The following is a 20603-nucleotide window of genomic DNA, read 5'->3' as shown; positions in this document are numbered from 1 at the left end:
GTCCATCACAGTTTGAGTTGAGTTGGACATTAAAAGGGCAGATTTAGGGCAGGGCAATGGATTCCATATGTGCAGAATGTATTGGTGGATTAGTATTAGAGGGATCAGCAGAGGGGCACCACATGCACTGGTGGGAGAGAAGGGCGTCTAAGATTAGAGCTGGATTCTTTTGATGTTTATTAAACAGTGCATTTCCCTATTATAGCAAGTTAATTGAAATCTAATGCTTTTGTTTATTTTGCATGTTTGAGTGCTTAATAGGAGATTAGCACAGTGCCCCGTGAAGAGCACCACCTCTGTGAATAGCACCAGCTGATGACACTCTTATTTTGTCTGCTGTTTTGTTTAATGCAATCGAAACTCTGTGGTTGAGAAAATAGCGTTTGTTCATATTGGTAATTATCAAGTGTGGAAAACTCAAATGTGAATGAATTTATAGATTTATACAGAGGTTACGTTTACTCTTGGTTGGTATGCATAATGACACAACTGCTTTTGCATTGCGGCTCAGATTGCAGAGATGGAATTCGAGATTGAGCTGAAATTTTCAGAGGATCCTAGAGTTGCTTTTTTAGGTATTTGGGACTGCAATTTTGACATGATGGCAGGGGAAAATTGGTAATATGGCCAAGAACATCCCAGACAGGGTGAATTTCGTGAAGGAGTTCAGGCAATAATTACTATCCCCTCTCCTGATGATGCTGATGTCGTCCTGAATGGACCTTATGACCTATAGTACACCATTTACAGCATCAATTTTCATATCAGAATCACTGGTGCCTTTGGTGCAGAGAAATGTCGGCAACTTGCAAAGTATCTCAGTATGCACAGATAGATAAGTAAGACAGCAAGACCTGAAATAAAGTGCAAAGACATATGACAGACAGCGGACTATTTGATATCATGAACCATCTTTGACGCTGTTCCTCGTTCTTTGCCGCAGATCACAGACATACATTTCATCACACGCACCACCCCCTGTCCACCCACCTTCCCCCGCCCCAGCGTTTACGCAAGAGGGTGCACAGCATGGACCGCAGACGCAAGAAGAAACGGAAGAAAAAAAAGACCTCTGTCCCGCCCTCCGAGGTCACGCCCACCATCCACGAGGTAGACGAGGAGGAGGCGGAGTCTGAGACGGACGGGCAGGGTGTGGCTGCCACGCCCACAGAGCTACCTGATAACCAACCACAGGTAACATAAGACTGATGAGCCAGGGTCTATGGAGGCTTTGCAGTTGTGTCACAAATCTCCTAGCAACCACATCTGGTGCCATGGAGGTAAATTCAGAATTGGCTGTGTGCAAATAATGGCTTAATAACAACCGGGCTGAAAAAAGAGCGATACTTGAAAAAGATAGTAGTGGTAAGGGTGTAGATCCATTTAATAGCGTTCTACTAAAATTGATTTTCTGATATGGTAATTTTATTTCCAAATTTAGGTTACTGTGTCACAGTAAATGGTCTTGTCTTAAACACTAGCCTACTCCAAAGCAGGGATGGACGAGTCCACATTTTTTGGAGTTGATTCCGACTCTGAATCCTTGTAATGGAATTGATGGAATCAATTCTAAATCAATTCCGATTCCAAGTGAAAATCAACACAAAAATTGAACTTTTACGCCAGTTGGCATTCAACCAATGGGCCTTGAATTTCTCCCTCCCCCCTCCCCACTTGTTGTGAAATGGATCAGACCAAGGTCGAACACAGATTAGTACAGATAGGCCTCAGAATTAATTCATTACAAATTCATTTAAATGTAACAGTTGCTACGATTCCAGAGTTTGGAATCGAGATTGCAACAGAAGTCGACTCCAATTCCGTTTATTAGTAGAATCGATTCTCAGAATCTACATGATGGAATCGAGAATCTACTCTTTTTAAGTCGACTCTCCATCCCTACAAAGCATTATGAGTTGTAGTTTGAGAAGAGGCAGTGCAGTTTACTTAAACATTTGATTTTTGGCTTCATCAGCCAATGTTAACATTAAACTGCAACTACTAGCCGCTACTAATGCTAGCTTCTACTAGATACATTAGTGTGCAAATCAAAAGATAGCTGACCAGATACCATGGTTAGCTAGCTGACAATCTGACATTAAAGAAATCTGACAAAAACAGCACAGAAATTGACCATATCTATTTAATAATGACTTGTAAGTTTAGAAAGGCGATCAGCATTACAGTCAATTTTGCCCAGGAGCTGAGGACCTCCAATATGGCCGCCAGAGTGTGTGTTACACAGAACCAAGAAACACATTATTTTAAATTTGTTTTGCAACATGGAAATTCAACACGATAACTTTAGTAGGCCAACATGGTTTGTGTTTTGCATACACATGCACCATTTGGTTCCACAGTACTACAGGCACAACATTTTGCTGTGTGGCCTATTGGCTTGGAATTGGCTGTAAGGTGACACTTCTGATAAGAAAAAAGCTGACCTAAGAAAGATGCTAAGCACTAGTTTAACAGGTATGTTTGCGCGTGTGTGTATGTTAGTGTGCATAAGTGTTCATGTGTGTATGTAAACATGCAGATAACGAAGACAGAGAAAAGTACATGAAAAGAGGCAAACACGTACCTCCAGTTCATCGTAAATTGCATTGTAACACCAAAGATGGATATGCTTGATATCAGTTTTGTGATTCTGAGGAAGGAAGACTGATAACCAGCTCAACTGCATGAATCCACTCACAGTGAAAGTGCCTATGTTTAAGTTCATCATAGTTGGCAAAAATACCCTTACAGTGTTGCCTGTGCATCATGGCCTTATTGCTTGATCAGACCCAGCTGACAGGACTTGACATGTTAAGTTTTGGCCATAACCCTCTCATGTGTGTGTGTGAATTAATTAGCAGCAGCTGTTAATAAGGGTAAGGTTGGTAACTACTGGGTCTTTTCGCCATATACCCAGTTATGGTACAGATGAAGATTGTGCAAATGTGTAATTATTGTCATCGAAATGGGAGCGAAATCTGGAAAACAGCACTAGCTCATCTGTGATGAGTCTATCCAAGATATCAGCTTCATTCCACAGCACTTTCCAGATACACTTTTCACACTCGTACTTTTTCATCTGTTAATGTCCTCAGTTCATTGAGTTGGTGGGTTGCCTCAGGGAATTAATGATCAAGGTCATTTTATTTCACCAGAATGTTAACTACTGTCATCACGAGGTCAAAGAATAGAATTAAAATTGATAGATGCATTTTCTTTGATAACCTTAGCTGCATGATCTGCTCTCCTCCCAGGGTCAAGTCCAACAGTTTTTTTTAAAGAAACTTGAAAGTAAATCAAAAATTCTGAACAGAATTCATTGCACACCGATTAGAGGATTGTTTTAATGTTTATATCGGTTTCCATGTAATTAGTATTTCAGCAGAAAGAAAAAAAAAATACCGTCAAAATGCCCTGTAGTTTACAATGTTCTTGTTTTCATTACCGTGTATTCACCATGTTTGCTGTAGAATAAAACTGAATTGAGACCCCACTCTGTGCCTAACTGCTGTTCTTTAACTTACAGCATAGAGTGCTCTATTAAGTGAATGGTTTGTATCCAGCTATTGCTTTGATCCTCCTGATGTACAGTACTGAAGTCTAAAATAGTTGCATCTTTCTTACAGGTATATTACTGGTGAATTGCCTGCTTAAAACAAAATGTGACCATGTGACTGTAGAAATCATGTTGGTCATGTCCTTATTTAAGTATGTTTTATGTTTAACAAATGATTACATTTCCGCTGTTTACTGTCTTATACTAGATATACTGTGTATATATACAGTATGTGTGTGTGTGTGTTTTCAAGGTTGTGTGTGAAATTGTGTGTTAGTTGCAGCCCAAACACTCAAGTGAACTCAAATACATATGGCGGTTCAGCATTCAAAATATACAAGTTTGGCACTGCTGCTGAAGCACATAAAATTAAAGTCAGCAGTATTGGTAAAGGTAATCAAAGGTATATTCCAAAAAGAAAGACTGCCCATTTTAGTGATTTTGAAGAATTGTGCTTACTCAGTGTTGCATTCATGCAAGAACACACCCAGAACAGAAGTCACATATTCATATGATCATGGACAATTCAGTAAATCTCTCATAAAGGAAGAAACCAACACTGACATGTCATCAAATCAAGTGACTTTATTTTACACCTGCCAATGGATGGCTTATATCCATACTAGGGGGTTGGACATGAACTGTAAGTAAACAGGTTACAGCTAATCGCTATCCTAAGGTTTGTTAAAGGGGGGTGATGGGCTGAGATAGGGCTGGGCAATATATCGATATTATATCGATATCGTGATATGAGACTAGATATCGTCTTAGATTTTGGATATCGTAATATCGTGATATGGCATAAGTGTTGTCTTTTCCTGGTTTTAATGGCTGCATTACAGTAAAGTGTTGTAATGTTCTGAACTTACTAGACTGTTCTAGCTGTTCTATTATTTGCCTTTACCCACTTAGTCTTTATATCCACATTACTGATGATTATTTATCAAAAATCTCATTGTGTAAATATTTTGTGAAAGCACCAATAGTCATCCCTACAATACTGTCGCAATATTGATATCGAGGTATTTGGTCAAAAATATTGTGATATTTGATTTTGTCCATATCGCCCAGCCCTACTTACAACTGAACATTTAGCCCACTTTGTAGAAAATAACGAGATATATATCGTGTATCGCCATTCAGCCTAAAAATACAAAGATATGATTTTTGGTCCATATCGCCCAGCCCTAGGCTGAGATGTGAAAGGGCACACACACACACACACACACACACACACACACACACAGGGAAACCCTAAATACAGTGCGTCAATAAGTCTCAATAAATTCAATGATAATGGTAAAATTCTCAGTACAGACTTGAGGCCTTTTCATCTGGAGAAGATGACCTGTCCCTCTATGCCTGTGTAAGTGTGACCTTTTTAACCTTGATCACATATTGCTTTAGGGGACCTATCAAATTTCTTTTATATTGGACTAAGATGCATTCAATCTTCATCTGTACCATAAATGGTTATAAGGTGAAGGACCCAGCAGTTACCAAATAAACCTTAACAGCTGCTGCTAATTAATTCACACTGCTAATGAGAGGGTTATGGCCAAAACAAAAACATGTCAAGCTGATGAAGCAATACGGCCATGATGCAACACTGTAAGGGTATTTTTGCCAACTGTGATGAACTTCATTTTTCATGGTGCACAGATGATAAATAGGCACTTAATGGACGCACGCGCACGCGCGCGCACACACACACACACACACACAGCTAGTTAGCTAGCTAACGTTAGCTTGATGAGTTGATCCTGGCTGTCAATGAATGGCATCTAACGATAGCTAGCATGTTAACTAGCTAATTAGCCAACATAACATCACAGTAGTGTAATTGAAACCAACCAGTCAGAGGACTGCAGGCATGGAAACTTCATGCACACACATCTCTAAGGTAGGCTATATTTGAAACTAAGTAGATACTTGCAAAAAAGAATAATAATAACAGCTCTTATAGGTAAACTGAGGTGGACTTTACTACTGTCTGTTTTTAATACCTGCATCTCTCTCAGCCCCTCCTCTCTCCTCTCTGCTCCGCTCCGTCAGTCTGCTGACAGTTAAAAACGGAAACGAGCGGTTGAGTCGGTCTTCCTTCTTCAGAAGAAACTAATATCAGCAAAGCATCTCTGTCTTTGGTGTGACACGTCAGGAGCGTATACAATGAACAGCAGATACACGGACCCAGACCAAGCTACACAAAGTGTAGGCTTATAGGCTACACTAAACTCTACACAGTTTGATAGAATGGGATCTGGAAACAGACAACAAGTGACTTGACTGGTTAAAATTTGCCATCCAGCAATTTTATATTCAACTTGAGATACGTGGGGCTGAACCTCGATTTTAAGGTTTGTATTAAAAAATTGTATGCCTTATGATAGGCTAATAATGGAATTGTATAACAGTGAGGCAGAACTCCAATTTTAACTTTTCTGTAAGTAGGCTTTTTTATTTGCATTATCTCATTTACTAATAAAGAAAATTCTATGCTTATAAATTAAGTAGATTGTTAAGAAAAAAATATATAGCCTATATATATATAATTTAATGCAGAATGTTTCTTTTTATGGATTTCATTCATCAACTCAGAGAAACATGAGAGGAATTCCATGCAGCAATTAACCTCTAGTATAGTAGGGCCTATAAACTGCATATTTATTGATAAGTTTGTTGATAAGCTTTGATATGTTAGCATGTTTGATGAGGTGGTCTAATCATTTTTTTGTTTTGTTATGTTTTTTTGGAAGCTGAGGCCAGTATTTCCCACAGCAGGGAGGATCAGGTTAGGTAACCAGGTTAGGGGCTGGTGGTCAGCTAAAGGTCAGAGAAACAGGCTTGTGACTGGAGGGTCAGCGGTTCAAACCCTGGGAAAATCTGGACAGGGAAACAAGTTCTTCCCTGCCATACCAGCTGCTGTGGAGGTGCCCTTGAGCAAGGCACTTAAAGAAAAACATAACAACTCAGCAACTCCTGTGAAGCTGCTCAGTGGCTCACAGTGCAGAACCTTGGTTATTGTGGGCAGTCTGAGTCTGAAGAATAGGAACAAATTGAGCAATATTGTAAGGACGTGTTGTAAGTTAACAGGCACTAAAACAACCTCCACCAAATGTACCAAGCTAAATCTATCAAGCTATTCTCTCAGATGCTTAGCATCCACTACACAATGAATTTGATCAGCTGCCATCTGAACATTTAGGATGCCCATGTTTAGTTTAGTTTAGTTGTTTATTTACATCTGCAGTCCCTGGGCAGGAAGATATTAAAAAATACAGGAAGATATAAAAAAAATGTGCAAAAATAACAAGTCAAGGAACTCTTTTATTTCAGTTGTAGTTGATTCTATTAACAAATATGGCCTTTGACTCCAAGAGGTGTTTGTAGTTATTGTTGTACACCAGTTTGTTGAGTGTTGATTTTTTGACTTAAGTTATTAACTGCTGATGTATCTGATGTATTTTTAGATGCTTTGCTATGTACTGTTTGTCTGTCTGTCTGTTTTGTCTATGTACTGTCTCAATGTCCTATGTTGAACACTGCTAGGTGCAAAACAAATTGCCCCTCAGGGATAATGAAGCTTTATTCTACTCTACTCATTCTTGGCAGTATTCAGGCATGAGTGTGTATAACTGATATAACTGATAACTGGTGTAGGACGTTGCTAAAAAGGAGCAAGAATGCTCACTCACCCTTTGCTATATAAATAACAGTTAACAAAAAAACTGACCTACAACTATACATGTTCGGTTGCTTTGTTTTGGAGAGCTGTTGCAGCTTTGTCCCTAGCTTTCGACAATCTAGGTGTAACCAATGTTACCAACTTCCTCTCCTCTTCCTGATCTTCCTCTTCCTCTCAGTTTAGTTTGGGGAGCCAAGAGGACTTGGGAGAAGCCCTTCCTCCTGCCACCTTCCATATGGAAAACGAGGAGCGTCAGGTGTCGGGGAAAGCCACGCCCGCTCCAACAGGGGGGGAGGAGCCTGACGGGGGAGATGCTGCCGCTGGACACAACGAGGAGGAGGAGGAGGGAGAGGAAGAGGCATGCAACAGGTAGGTGCTCACAGCATCCCACAACTACCTGTTTGCACTGAGGACTGCTATTGTTTGCATGGATTTTAAATCATAGGATTGGTGCATTCAAGCATTGTTCTATGCTTTTAAATCTGTTATCCTCAGGAACAGGAGGAAGGAATTGAGACTATGATTCAATATTGGGCAAATTCCTTATAAGAATGCATAGGATAATACAGTATAGTCATCTTTGTAGGCTACAGTTTATTGTTCTGCAGGCTTTTTTTGTGTGTAAAATGGTTGTTGTTACATTGCAATTTTTTTTTATCCCATCACACATTTGTTTTTTTTTTATTCCGAACGTAATCTAAATATGACTTACAAATCAGAAAAAGTGAAAAGGTACTGGGAGAATATATTGCATTGAGGTCTCTGTGTATTTAGTTAATCTTATTGGAAGTAAATAACACAGATGCCAAAGCTAGATTAATATCTGGATATGTGGATAAATATTCAAACACATATTTTGGTTTCTAAATGTGGAACTGGCCCGCTGCTTCTCACTGATGAGCTGTAAAAAATATGGTACAAATAACACAATGAACTCCAGAGACTATAGAGACACGTTTCAGCTTGTTCCTCCGCCCAATTACAGCAAGTCAAGACAAATTTATCTATAAAGCACTTTCAGCAAAGCAAGTGCAGCACTTTTCTGGGCAACAAAGGACACAACCAGTGCAATTTAAAAACAGGAGAAAGTGCTGTTATCGGTTTTATTCCACACATTTGTCCTTCTGAAATATGAATGTGACCTTAACACAGGCATAGCAATTGTCCTACACATTTTTTTCATGTAACACTGACACTGCTGTTCTGTATTTCAAATGTTTTTTCACCATGGGAACATGAACAACATTAAACATTCATCAAAAATAGCCTAACCCATAAACATATAGTTCTTAAGGCTATTATTGTAGTATTATTGATGGCTACAGCTGAATCTCAGATATTATATGACCCATCTGGCTCGCAAACATGCACAACCATCAGAATATGAATTATTCGGTAATGCTTTGAATAATGTATGGAGCTTGCTGCTGGGAGGTCAGGAACTGCATGGTGGTCCAGGTCTTCGTCACTCCTAATGCCTGGTTGGGAAACAGCACTCTTGACTGTGATTTAATCTGAAGCATTCGATAGCGTTTGCAGGGTTGAAACAGCATTATGCCTGTGTCATGCAATGTTATGTTGCTGTGTTTGAGTGAACGCAGCCAGAGGATGACTCAGAGGCTTGGTGAGCAGAGCCAAGCCTGGCGCTGTGTTGTGGAGCCCTCTGTTGGTGGAGGGGCAGCAATGCAACTGACAGCCACAATTCAGACCATGTTGTCATAGCAGCATAGTCTCTGTTTAGTAGGACAGATTTAACGCCGGTGGAATCTGTGATACAGTTTTCATTTAGTTATTGTTCAACAATAACTACACAACATGCAATATACGAGTCAATATTTGTCCATCGAAAACAGTCCTAAGCAATAGGTGATATACTTAATGTCACTCACACACTCAAAGTACACTTTTCTTTTTTTAAATGTTGGCTCTCTGACGAGATTACATAATATCATGCAAATAATGTGGAGCTCCTAAAAACATACTTTTATCAAAAAGTTTACCTTTTATCCTGGGTTGATTAAAGACCAGGATTAAAGTTGCCTCATTCATTATTTAATTTTTCATTTCCTATAAGATTTTGTGTATTTATTGTCATTTGTTTGTCTTTTTTATCTCTTTGCTATGCTTATTTTAACAGTACTTTTTTTGTACAGTTTTTTTTTTGTTTTTTTGCATGTTCCTTCCTTGCACTTGTTCCTTGTTGTGATGTGCTTTGTAACTTTCATTACTTTGTAATAAAGTTTATTATTATTGTTCATTATTGCAACATTTCAAAATCTGTTAATTCAGAATGTCATTGATCTGTCCCTCCCCCTGGTCAGCGTTCCCCAGGAGTCGGATCCCTCAGGTGTGACCACGACCCGCGGCTGGTTCCGGAGGAAGCCCGTCCACCATCGGCTGGCAGGGGCCCAGCGGAGCAGCTACGACCTGCGGGAGCGGATCTGCATCGGCAGCATGACGGCTCTGGAGACCGCCGTCTACCAGCAGGTGCCCACCGACGAGGCCGAGGCCCAGATGCTGGCCAGCGCTGACCTGGACGACATGAAAAGTAAGGGAGATGTAGGTGATGTAACACACCCTCTAGCGGCCAGTTCTTGGCAACAGCTAATTGCGTTTCTACAATTTGGCTAAGAGAATTGAATAGATGTGGTTGGTTTCTGTGCTATTTCTGGCTTAGAGTTAGCCACTGATACATCTGATCTATTTTGTGTTCAGAACTTGTTAGCTAGCTAACCATAATATCTGGTTAAAAATCACTATCCTAAACACATGTGATTTGTGCACTAGCTAATCTAGGACAAGCTAGCATTAGTAGTAACTAATAGTCACACGTTAACATTGGTTGCTTTCCTAAATGCTTTGCTACTGTCTAATTAATATAGCTCACAAAACCAAAAACAAGACTTCTCAAGCTACAATTCATAGTCAGTGTTGCCAGTTTTCCTTCAAGAAAAGTATCTCTTGGCTGCACAAAAAATTGCCAGAAGTCACAGATGACATCATACGCTAATTTGCATAGGTATTTGCTACAGCCCCCGCTCTTAGCGAAGGGAGGGAGCTATGCTTTGTATGGGAAGCGTTGTGATTATGAGACCTCTTTAGATTAGACAAGCAGCACAAATCAGCGTCAATACTGATTTTTTGTCAACACATTAACATTGTTCCCCAGGGTCTGAAGAAATAGCTAGATTTGTTGCTAATCATCAAAATCACTGACAAAATCATCAAGTTGCCAAAGCGCTTGCAGTGATTTGGAGGGGAAAGGACTATAATGACAAGATGGTTTCCTCTGTCATAGTAAACCTACATTTAGAAACAAAATCAGGCTACTTAGTTTTACTTTGAACTTTGCTGAATTGACCTGCGCCCATGCCACAACAATATATTTCATCTCTCTTTTTCTAGCTCGGCTGTTATATATTTAGACATTAATTGCTCACAGCCAATTCTCCAGTGGACCTCTGTGATGCACTGGACGTGGCTGCTGGGAGATTTGTGACGCAACTGCAAAGCCTATAGTAATGCAGGAAATTATGCATAAACACGTTCACATGTTCAAATGAAGGGAGGGTCCGTTTGATTGCTGCGGTAATGTTCTCCCTGCACATAGCTGGCGATTCATTTTCACTTTAATTTCAAGGCTCTCGCATGGTACATTTTTTGGTTAATGTATGTGTGGTCACGATTGGACAGACTGTCGCTGTCTGTGATAGTTCCATGGCTAAAAATGATGTAGTGTAGTTAATAATCTACCAATAATTTTAATACTTTTCAAAGAATGCTCAGAAAATGCCAGTCTCTTTACCAGGAGAAGCTATTTTGACATTTACAATCAGAGGTTCTTAGAGATTAGGATTGCTCTAATCTTTCACAATTTAGATGAGAATGGAATCTCTCTAAAAGATAGCAAAGCAGTTTTTACGCGGCTCTCACATCCATATTTTGAGTCCTTCTCTTTACATCATGGCAGCAGTGAGAGAAGCAGCCATCAGGATTGGAGTATGGAAGTTGGGACTGTGTGTGTTTGAGTGGGTAAACGAGTGAGTGAGTGGGTGAGAAAGAGAAAAATCCAAAGAGAGAGTGAGAGAGAGAGAAGATAGGAGCAGGAGAGAGATTACTGTGGGTATTGCGTGAAATAAATTTTATGCAACCCGAAAATCATCTCTTAGGCCTTCAGTCACTTCAGCACTCTGCTCTGAGCCGATCTCACTTCTTAATAGACAGTTAAAGGAAAGGCATCGTCAGCATCCTTTCTGTCTGACGTTCAGAGTTTGCCTAAATTGGATGCCGTTCTCTAGATGCCTTCCTGGCTGTTGTGCTGCGGGAGACAGAAAGAAAGAAATATAGTCATAGGCCAGTTAGACTGTAGTTGTAATAAATATCTAAACAAATCTCAGTCAGAATATCAATTTTAAGTGCCTCAGTATGTACCAAAATGTTAAATGTTGGGGTATTTGCACATAATTCTTAGCCTTTTGGTTTAAGGTTTTTTTGATAATTTGTTCAGATTGAATTCAGTAAAATAGATACTGTATCTTCTGCCATGGTGGTGAAAGATAGGGTCCAGCACCCTCTGTTGGCAGTGCGAAGTACTACACAGTTGTCTTCCCATTATCTCCCTGTGCAGGGTGTCTGCATATCCCTTGTTAATACTACAAAGGCCCAGCACCTGGCAGTTGATGGCAGGTTTTGAATTTTAGAATTGAAATATCTCAGCTTTTCCTGAGTGTTCCTCCAGGACATTTCCTAGACAAACACCCATTCTGTACAAGCCAGACTTCCAAATGTTCTATTTAAATTATATTCATCCCCCTTCACAGCTTGTTGGCCGTCTCTTAGACCCTCAAAATCCACTGGCCTTTCTTATCCTTTCTAAAACATACTGAAATGTTACTAGTCTCCTCAGTGCTGAGTGGTTTGTAGTACTTTGAAATCTGGCTTGTGATTTGTATGTGATTCTAGTGTTGGAACCTGGTTGGAACCATGTATTTTATTGTCATATTATTTTGCTGTATAATTCTTTATGAAAACTTAAAAATCTTTAAAAAATATTAAAAACAGCAAGACTTCCAGCAAGGCCTCAGTTTGCCATTTTAGACCAGAGACATGCCAGAAGTAACAGTGTGTAGTAATTGAATAGTCCCCATTGAACTTGATAATTAGCTGCATGATAAGGTCATGTTAGGAAAGCTGCTATACACATGTCGCCCAACATAATGTATTGTGGTAGTCAAGGCAGCAGTATGTCGAGCTGTTTTTAATGTCTTTTTGAAAACAGTGGGAGCCTATGACTTCAGTAGTACAGTAGTAGCTTCTGACAGTGGCAAATCCATCAGCGGGTTTAGACTTTTCATGGGAATTGATGGTGATAGGAAAAAAAACAACTAAAATTACACCGGTATCATCCTTTAATGAATAACCGTATTAAGTATTATTAGGTGCTTGGGAGCACCTTTATAAGAGCTGGGCTCTGTGTGTTGGCTGGTTGGTTGGTTTGTTCATTCATGCAACACTTTTTGCAATGCACAGTGCTTAGGGGAATTACGGCATGCTCTCCTTAGGCCGCACAGAGCCCTAAAACCCCTGCATGAGGGAAATCCAGTGTGTGCTGCTCGTACACCAGGCAATACGGTAGGAATCACACAAGCATGAGCCAGCTCTAGGTTGGTGTGCTGTACATCTACATTTTCTCACTGTAGTGGCTAAATCAATGCATTAATTGAACATTTTGTTCAACGATTCTCTTAGTTACAACAACACTGTGCTAACAGGATTTCCACTATTTGGTTTTTTTTTGTTTGTGTCGCTCGAGTGTAATTGGATTGGCCTTCTGCTGGACTGTTATCTGTGTTCATTTATATGGTAACCCTAAAATGGCAATAAATATCAATAGTTAATAGTGACAATAAAAACTAGGATGGGAGAGAGGGAGAGAGAAACAGTGGTGGGGAACTAGGTGAAAAATGGGGAAGATGTTTGCAAATAAATTAAAGTAACAAATACAGGGTTAGTCAAAGTGAATATTTTGAGTGAATAAAAGGCAGAGAGCAAGAGATAGAATGAGAGAGAGTGAGAGAGAGAGAGAGAGAGAGAGAGAGAGAGAGAGAGAGAGAGAGAGAGAGAGAGAGAGAGAGAGAGAGAGAGAGAGAGAGAGAGAGAGAGAGAGGGTGAGGAAAAGGGTCATGTTTGGCAAAGCAAAACTATCCACTATCCCGGCATCCGGGGGCATTAATTAACACGGCGGCTGCAGTCGATTCTCCTTCATCAGCGACCCTGCCCCCGGCCTTTCCTGCTTTTACAGAGTAGAGCAATCATCGACTGCTCGGGAACCATCTGGAAACAGAAACAGGGCAGCCACCCTCGCTCACAACAACATATCGGGTTTGTAGGGACTGATGCTCGACTTTGACAGGCCATGTATATCACACATCCTGACTCTCTTCCACTCTGGTGAATGTATTTGGGTGCAGGACATAATGTGGATTGTGGTTTTACTCCAAATATGCAAAATAGCTATATAGATTTTTTTTTTTTGTCACTTTGTTTTCATCATAGACAATTTGGACTTTGGATACTGCCCATAATACATACATCATGATTTTATAATTTCATTATCTTTTCATGTTTCATAAGTTGAAGCACTGTTTTGAAGCATTTTTTTTTCAGAATAATTTTCAAACTGGTTGATTTGGTTTACAGATATTGTGTAATATTCACCCAAATATAGATTTGAAATGCATATTAGTATGTTAAAAGAGTCGATGTTGGGAAGTCACTAGTGACCAAGCCCATTATAGAAATGCTACCTGATTTGCGACAGTTATTTATTTGAGAAAGATTTCCTGTCTGGAGAAAACTCATTCAATATCTTATATTTAACACATTGCATTATACATCTCAAGAAAAATACTTTCGCATTTCATAAAAAACTGAAAAACATTACAAGCCAGCAAAAATGTCAATACTCCCTATTGTCACACGCGTGCTTGCATGCTCAAAACAACACACGCACATGCACATTGACACACACACACACTCACACGCAGTGAATATTCAGGCATGTTTCAGGGAGGGTCCTGTTTAGCTCAAATTAGCACACCTGTTGTAGGCAAGTCAGACCACAGCACCACAGGGGAAATCTGGTTTCCATGGCGACCTGGGGATAGGAACAGTGGAGCTCGCTCTGATATTCAGCACCATCGTATCTGACTGAGCAGAGTGTCGCAGCTGATCTTGGATGCTACTCCATTACTTTCATCAGTTCAGTTTTCACGTTGGCAATATTACGTGTGCACCGAAGGTTCTGAGTATATGTGTGTTTGTGTGTGTGTGTGTGTGTGTGTGCATGTATGAGTGTGTGTGCTCATACATTTCTGCATGTGCCCCTGTATATGTGTGCATTTTTAAATTCAGAAGAAAACCCTTCATCTGCTGTTGAGGCTTCAACCTTTGGAACTTGACCTTTACCCTTCTGCACATCACCAGGTTGGAAAGTCACCAAGCTTTCTGCACTGATCCACCAATATCTTCCTTTTCCAGAAGCCACAAGATCAATGGGCTGTGGGCATCATGGAAAAGGGCGGAGCCACCATCCAGCTGGCAGGCAGGTCTCAAAAAGCAGACCGCCCCTTGTCGATATTTGCTTTTGGAGTGACAGCTAAAGCGACTGTTGCTACTGTTTCACTAACTCTCTGTAACTGATTGTGGATCCGGCAGGGGGGCTTCTGCCTGAGGGTGCAGCTCCAACTTTGCATTTTGTTTGGATTTCAAGGACAAAATCTTTCTTTGTGTGCTTGAGGATCTTGTGCCATAATATGATTTTTTCATTAGCAAACTGGAAGGTGAATTTTTGGGCCGACAATTTTCTTGACAGTTTCCTTGATTTTTCTTTAAGGGCTTTTTTTTTCTTCCATACAATTTCTTATTAATAGATTTGAACCCCTGACCACAACCTTAGGCTTATCAGTGGGTGAACGTCTTTGGCCATCAAAGACATATCAGGCTTCAGTGAGGAGCTTTGGTTTCCAACGACAACACCGTTTCAGGTTGCTCATTGGTTCTGCTGCACAACAAGACCAACACAGTCGAGGTAGGCCCTTGGTCTCTGTGAAGACCCAGGCCCTGTAGAACAGTGACCCAGAGTGAGCAACGGCGTTCAAGAGTTGGGAGCCCTGGATGAGCAGTGTGTCCACTTGGAGAGGGGAGGAGAGGAGGAGGTGCCGACAGAGGAGATGACAGACGCAGGGGGACAGGAGAACCAGGGGCCCGGGAGTCCTGTGAGGGAGCGTTGCGCTGACCACCATGGACCAGAACGTCAGCCCAGTGTACACAAAGGTCTGGGCACCCCAAAGCAGCGCCAAAAGGATCCTATGCTCCGCAGCTCATCGTTCAACATGGAGGGGTTTGAGGACTTTGAAGAGTTTGTTTTGGATTTCGATGACTATGACTTGCTCGAGTCAATCCACACTCACCTGGAGTCACCGCTGGAGCCTATCCGTAAGTAGCCGCACTCTTTCCATGGAGAGGACCGATAATTTAATACTAGCGAGCTGGAGAGCTTTGATGTGGCCTCATCATGGAACCAGAAGATCATACTGAGTTGATTTAACGAGTCCATGTCACAGTTTATTTTGTGTTCATCAGGGTGTTGAAATGTAGTACAGATTATTCACTGGTAGTCTATCGCTCGTAGTTGTCCTGTCATAAGAGCTGTTAAATAGAAATCAACACATTACAGAATGTTTTAGGAAACTAACATTAATCAACAACTGATATATAGCTGTAACAGTTATTATTTTGTGGATGCTTTTATACAAAATACCAAATGGTATCATGAGTGCAGATATTTTTAGCAAGGGTGCCCAAAGTGGGAATCCTAACCATGGCAGTGTTAGTGCCATGCTTTGCCCATTCAGCTGCACAGGAGCACAATGGCTACAGGTTTATTGTAGGTACATTAGCTGAAATTAATTGTGACTGGTTATGAAGGAGTTCTTGTATGTGTTACTCTATCCTTCAGCCTAAATTTGAGGCCTAGTCAGGATGGTTTAAGATCAACATTTGCCAGTGATCTTGCTGGTCAACTTAATTTTATTTGTGGCCATTCATTGTAGAGTTTTAAATCATCCACAACAATTTATAATAGTTTATTTCCTAAGATATACAGCGTATATTTCAAGTTGACATCAAGCTTCCTGTCCTAATGCAGTCATTGAAACTCAATTGGAAATCCACATTGAAAGCTTTTTCCATTGATATACGTCCTCATGTAGCATAACATGGAAGAGCGCTATACACTATTTTTGGATGGACAATCAATAACCGGGAGTTCACTTGTTTCCATTGATTGTGTGGCCCACTGCTAGCTTAATTAACGGCAATCTGAGGCTCATTCATGGCTGCATGCAGAACAAAGTTGTGCACAGTATTGAGTGAATTGACACAGCACTCTACTGCTGCTGTTGCCTGCTTTCCCATTGATCCAGTGGCCCCCATTTGGCTTTGGGCCCAGCCACAGCTAGAGCAGAAAGACATCTCATTGACAAACAATGGCTGTTTTTGCTATTTTTATCTCTATTTGGCTTTGGAAACACTGCACATTAGTCCTGTGATGAAGATGACTTCAAGATGGTTCTGGGATCTGGCACCAGCAGCCAGTTGGGAATGAGACAGATCGGCCTCTACCTCAATATGAAATACCTTTTTTTATTTTATGAGAATGGGTGGACACTTGGTTTATGTCTCCAAGTGCCACGTAGAGTCCCATTGTGCTGCAACTCAACACAGAGCAACAACTAGGTTAAGTTTAGTACATTGGGTGCATAAAGTAGGTCTCATATTTTTAAGGAGTGTCGCCTCCCTTATTTCTTTTATTATAACAGAGGCTGACTGGGACACAGAGCTTGTAAAACACAGGAGAGAAGGCTCTGATGGGATTTGATTTTAGGCCAGCATGGATACACAGGCTAATCATGGTTTATGAGGTGGGGGCCCTAACCACTGCAATGCATCTGGACACCATTGATTTTATATATGGTGTATGGGACCATCTGCAGTGCACAGTGCATTAGGAGCATCTGCATAACCCTAACCATAACCCCAATCCTAACCCTGGGTGTGTTCAGTTCCAATTTCAGGGGTGTTTGCAGGGGTTTTCAAATTAGCATTTACAGACTATAGAGGTAAATGACAGAGTTCACAGAGTTTTACTATATCAATCTAGATACTATTCTATATCAAGCCAGAAAATGTGACACTCAGAGCGATTGAAAACACTCACAAGAGAGTTCAAAGGTAGAGGCAAAGCCTTTGAATAGTACTGATGTTTTCTCACACAGGAAGAAGCAGTTTAGATTCACATGAGACAATGCAAATTGTCGATTGTAGACATTTAAATCAGTCAGCCCATGTAAAGGTTTGAGGAAATTCTTGAATGGGACCACTTTCCTACATTGTAGATTACATGAATATATCTATGAATATTAGCTATTTAATTCAACATTTATGCCATAACTGTTTTCTATGTCTTAAAATATCCATTTCATCTGTGCTTATTATACAGTAACATACCTTACAAACATTTACTCCTTAAAGTCAATGGTGCATGACATATAATTTCCAAATAATGTGGTTAACCTTTTCCCCTGAGTTTCTCAATCTGTTTTTCCTTATAAAGACAGATCCCATGCACACCACTGTCTGTTTTACACAAGAAATCATAGCCAGGTCCTTCCCAATAGCAAGACCTATTCATTACACCAAATCACATAAATTATGGTTTGTGGGCTTAGGATCTTGCAATGAGACAATTTGCTACAACACAATACAGCAGAAGAGATGTCACTATAGGTCAAAAAGGTTGGGAAGGATCCCCTTGTTTTGGACTAAATGGAGTCTAGATTTCAGGCTTTTGGGTTACAAATATGTTGTGAATCAGATTTGCACAGCCCTTGCGTCTCACCCAGGCCAAAGAATGTGCACAGAGCGATAGAAATTCAGATACGTGGACAGCACTCTACGTGGCATTCAAGTCGATGACAATGGATATGGAAGGGATTATTTTGGAGAATTCTTGGCATTTATTTCATGTCTACAATTCACATGGATCAGCATTATCAAACCGAGATGTTAGCTTACACTGGAATAGCCTTGCTAATTTGTTCTTCTTAGAATAGATATAATCTAGAACACATGTGTCTTATCGCTGACCCAAGAGAACAATCAAGAGCACTCACTGAGGCAGCTTATGTTGCTCTTGCAAAGCCCCATCAGAGTACAGCCAAAGGCTTTCTCTTCCAGTTCACCACAAAAGAGATAATGGAGAGAAAGCAGAGGTCTGTGAATGTACAGCAGTGAAAAGCTACTGCTTTTACTCAAGTGCTGTAGTTAGTGTTTTACTGTTGTTAAGTAATTTATTGGCAGCAGTTATAAAACAAATGTGCCCATGTTCTTGTAAAATCACTCTGGGTACTGTCACTGCACAGTTGATCTCCCATTCACTGTCAATGGAGTAGTTCCAGGATTTGTCTCCTGATGTAGCATTGTCAAGAGAGTATTAGCTCTGTTGTTTACAGCACCGGGAACGGCTTGTTCAGCAAGGCTATCTAGACTGAAATGTCCAGTATCAAAGAAAAAGTGTGTGAATTTTGGTTAGACTTGATTCTGACTTGAAGTACGGAATCCCCTAAAGACAACAGAACAGCAAGATTGAAGGCCAGAGACAAGGTCAAAGACAAGTCCCAGAAGAGAGGAGGAACGAAATTAAGTCCTTTGCCCCCCAGACTTTGCCCTGTCAACCCTGCGGTAAGAAAGACCAGCTCATCCAAATCAACTGGAGCAGTGCATACAAGGACGGCCTTTCGAGCTTTTCTCCTGGGAGGCTCCGCAAGCTGAAATACTGCCTCCATAACTCATCCTGCTCTCTGCTTCTCTCTGTTCCCCTGGGCTCAGCATGACGCAGTAGAATGTCAGAATATTTATAGCAGGTTATGCTGGTTTAAACTTAAAACTACCTAAACTAATGTTGCTAGCCCCCAAACAAAGGCATCCACAATGACAAGCTCACACAGCCACACACAACTCTCTCTCTCTCTCTCTCCCTCTCTCTCTCTCTCACTTTCACACTTGCTCTCCCTCTCCTCAATCTGCCCATGCAAAATGTTTTTAGAAAACTCTTGCTTTCCAGCACTGTCTTGATGAGTTTTGCCACCGAGAGCAAGGAGGAATCTTTAGGCATAAATCAAACCAGAGAAAGATGTACATTACAATGGTGTCCTTCATATTTTGATGACCATAACAACATCCGTTTTGGATGCTGTGTTTACATGCAATGGCTTCAGTAATCGAATTTGACCTGTTGGTGAGTGGAGCATGGAAGAACATTTTGCTGTTCTTCACCCGCGCTACCGCTGGCTGTAGGTGCAAGAGGAGTCTTATGTTTATATTTTGTAAACTTTTTTCACAGTTCAGTGCAAGAAAGGTTCTGTGTGCGCTTCAGCCATTGAGTTCCATGGAGACAGGTTTTTCGTGCACAGTCCCATGCTGTGAGCAGTGTGCGTCGTGCTGCGCTCAAAGTTTGAACCCCCCCAGTCACTGACCTTTCAACATGCAGCCGGTGGCATTACATTAGGCAGCTGCAGTACACCCATCATCTTTGTAGTCTTGTCACAATGTTTCCCAAATGGAGGAAAAGCTCATACTATATATTTCAAAACTTCCCGAAATGTACAACTCATTTAGAGAATTTCCACACAAAGAAGACTTACGCATGGCGAAATGTTACATGTTGCTCATGTTCTTCACTTGCCGTTCCTTGAGATGTGTTGAGCAGGTAGTTGCGTGGAAGTCGTTGCTGGAAGTAAATTCTTCATTGGTTTTCAGTAAGCCCCAAGCAGCGTGCTGGAGAGGCTACAACATTGCACTTTTCAATGCGAGTGCTAAAGCTTTGTGCTAAAGCTTTTAAGAACAAGTTCTCATGCTGACATGTGAACAAAGCTTTAGAATTGGTCGCAGGATTAGTACTGCTACCTTTATTTTGTTGCTGCTCAGCAGGTTTTGCATATTGGAAAGATTGGGAGAGGGGGATGACATGCGACACACTGGGTTGGATATGAACCCCTGTCCATCGAGATTCTTGACAAATTAATGGGCAGAGGAGCATGGAAGGGAGAGGGAAAGTTTGTTGTTTGAGCGAGGGGCGGGGGACACGTGACGGGAACCACACTGGGCTGACAACACTGGCAGAGACAAGTATTTGGACTCACAAGAGAAACACACAAGGAGTAAAGGACATTATTAGGTGCTAAAACAAGAACGATACGCCTGTCATATTTGGCTTTTCCAATAAAGCGAAGCCTGCATCGA

The 20603-nt window shown here is 40.9% G+C and overlaps 1 protein-coding gene across 1 annotated transcript in view; it reads left to right on the top strand.

Annotated features, from left to right (window-relative positions):
• The window catches only part of slc4a3 (solute carrier family 4 member 3), a 48770-nt gene that overhangs the window by 10514 nt on the left and 17653 nt on the right, over nt 1-20603 (top strand). Inside the window, exons 3-5 of the mRNA XM_071518776.1 lie at nt 944-1194; nt 7420-7610; nt 9563-9789. Coding sequence (XP_071374877.1) covers nt 944-1194; nt 7420-7610; nt 9563-9789 — 669 coding nt within the window. The remainder of the gene's footprint in view (nt 1-943; nt 1195-7419; nt 7611-9562; nt 9790-20603) is intronic.

This window comes from Centroberyx affinis, unplaced genomic scaffold, assembly GCF_046629955.1.
Source record: "Centroberyx affinis isolate AG114_WGS23_722 - 3 ecotype Tasmania unplaced genomic scaffold, CSIRO-AGI_Caff_v1 ptg000634l_1, whole genome shotgun sequence".
NCBI lineage: Eukaryota > Metazoa > Chordata > Actinopteri > Beryciformes > Berycidae > Centroberyx > Centroberyx affinis.
This window is presented reverse-complemented; position numbering and strand designations above follow the sequence as displayed.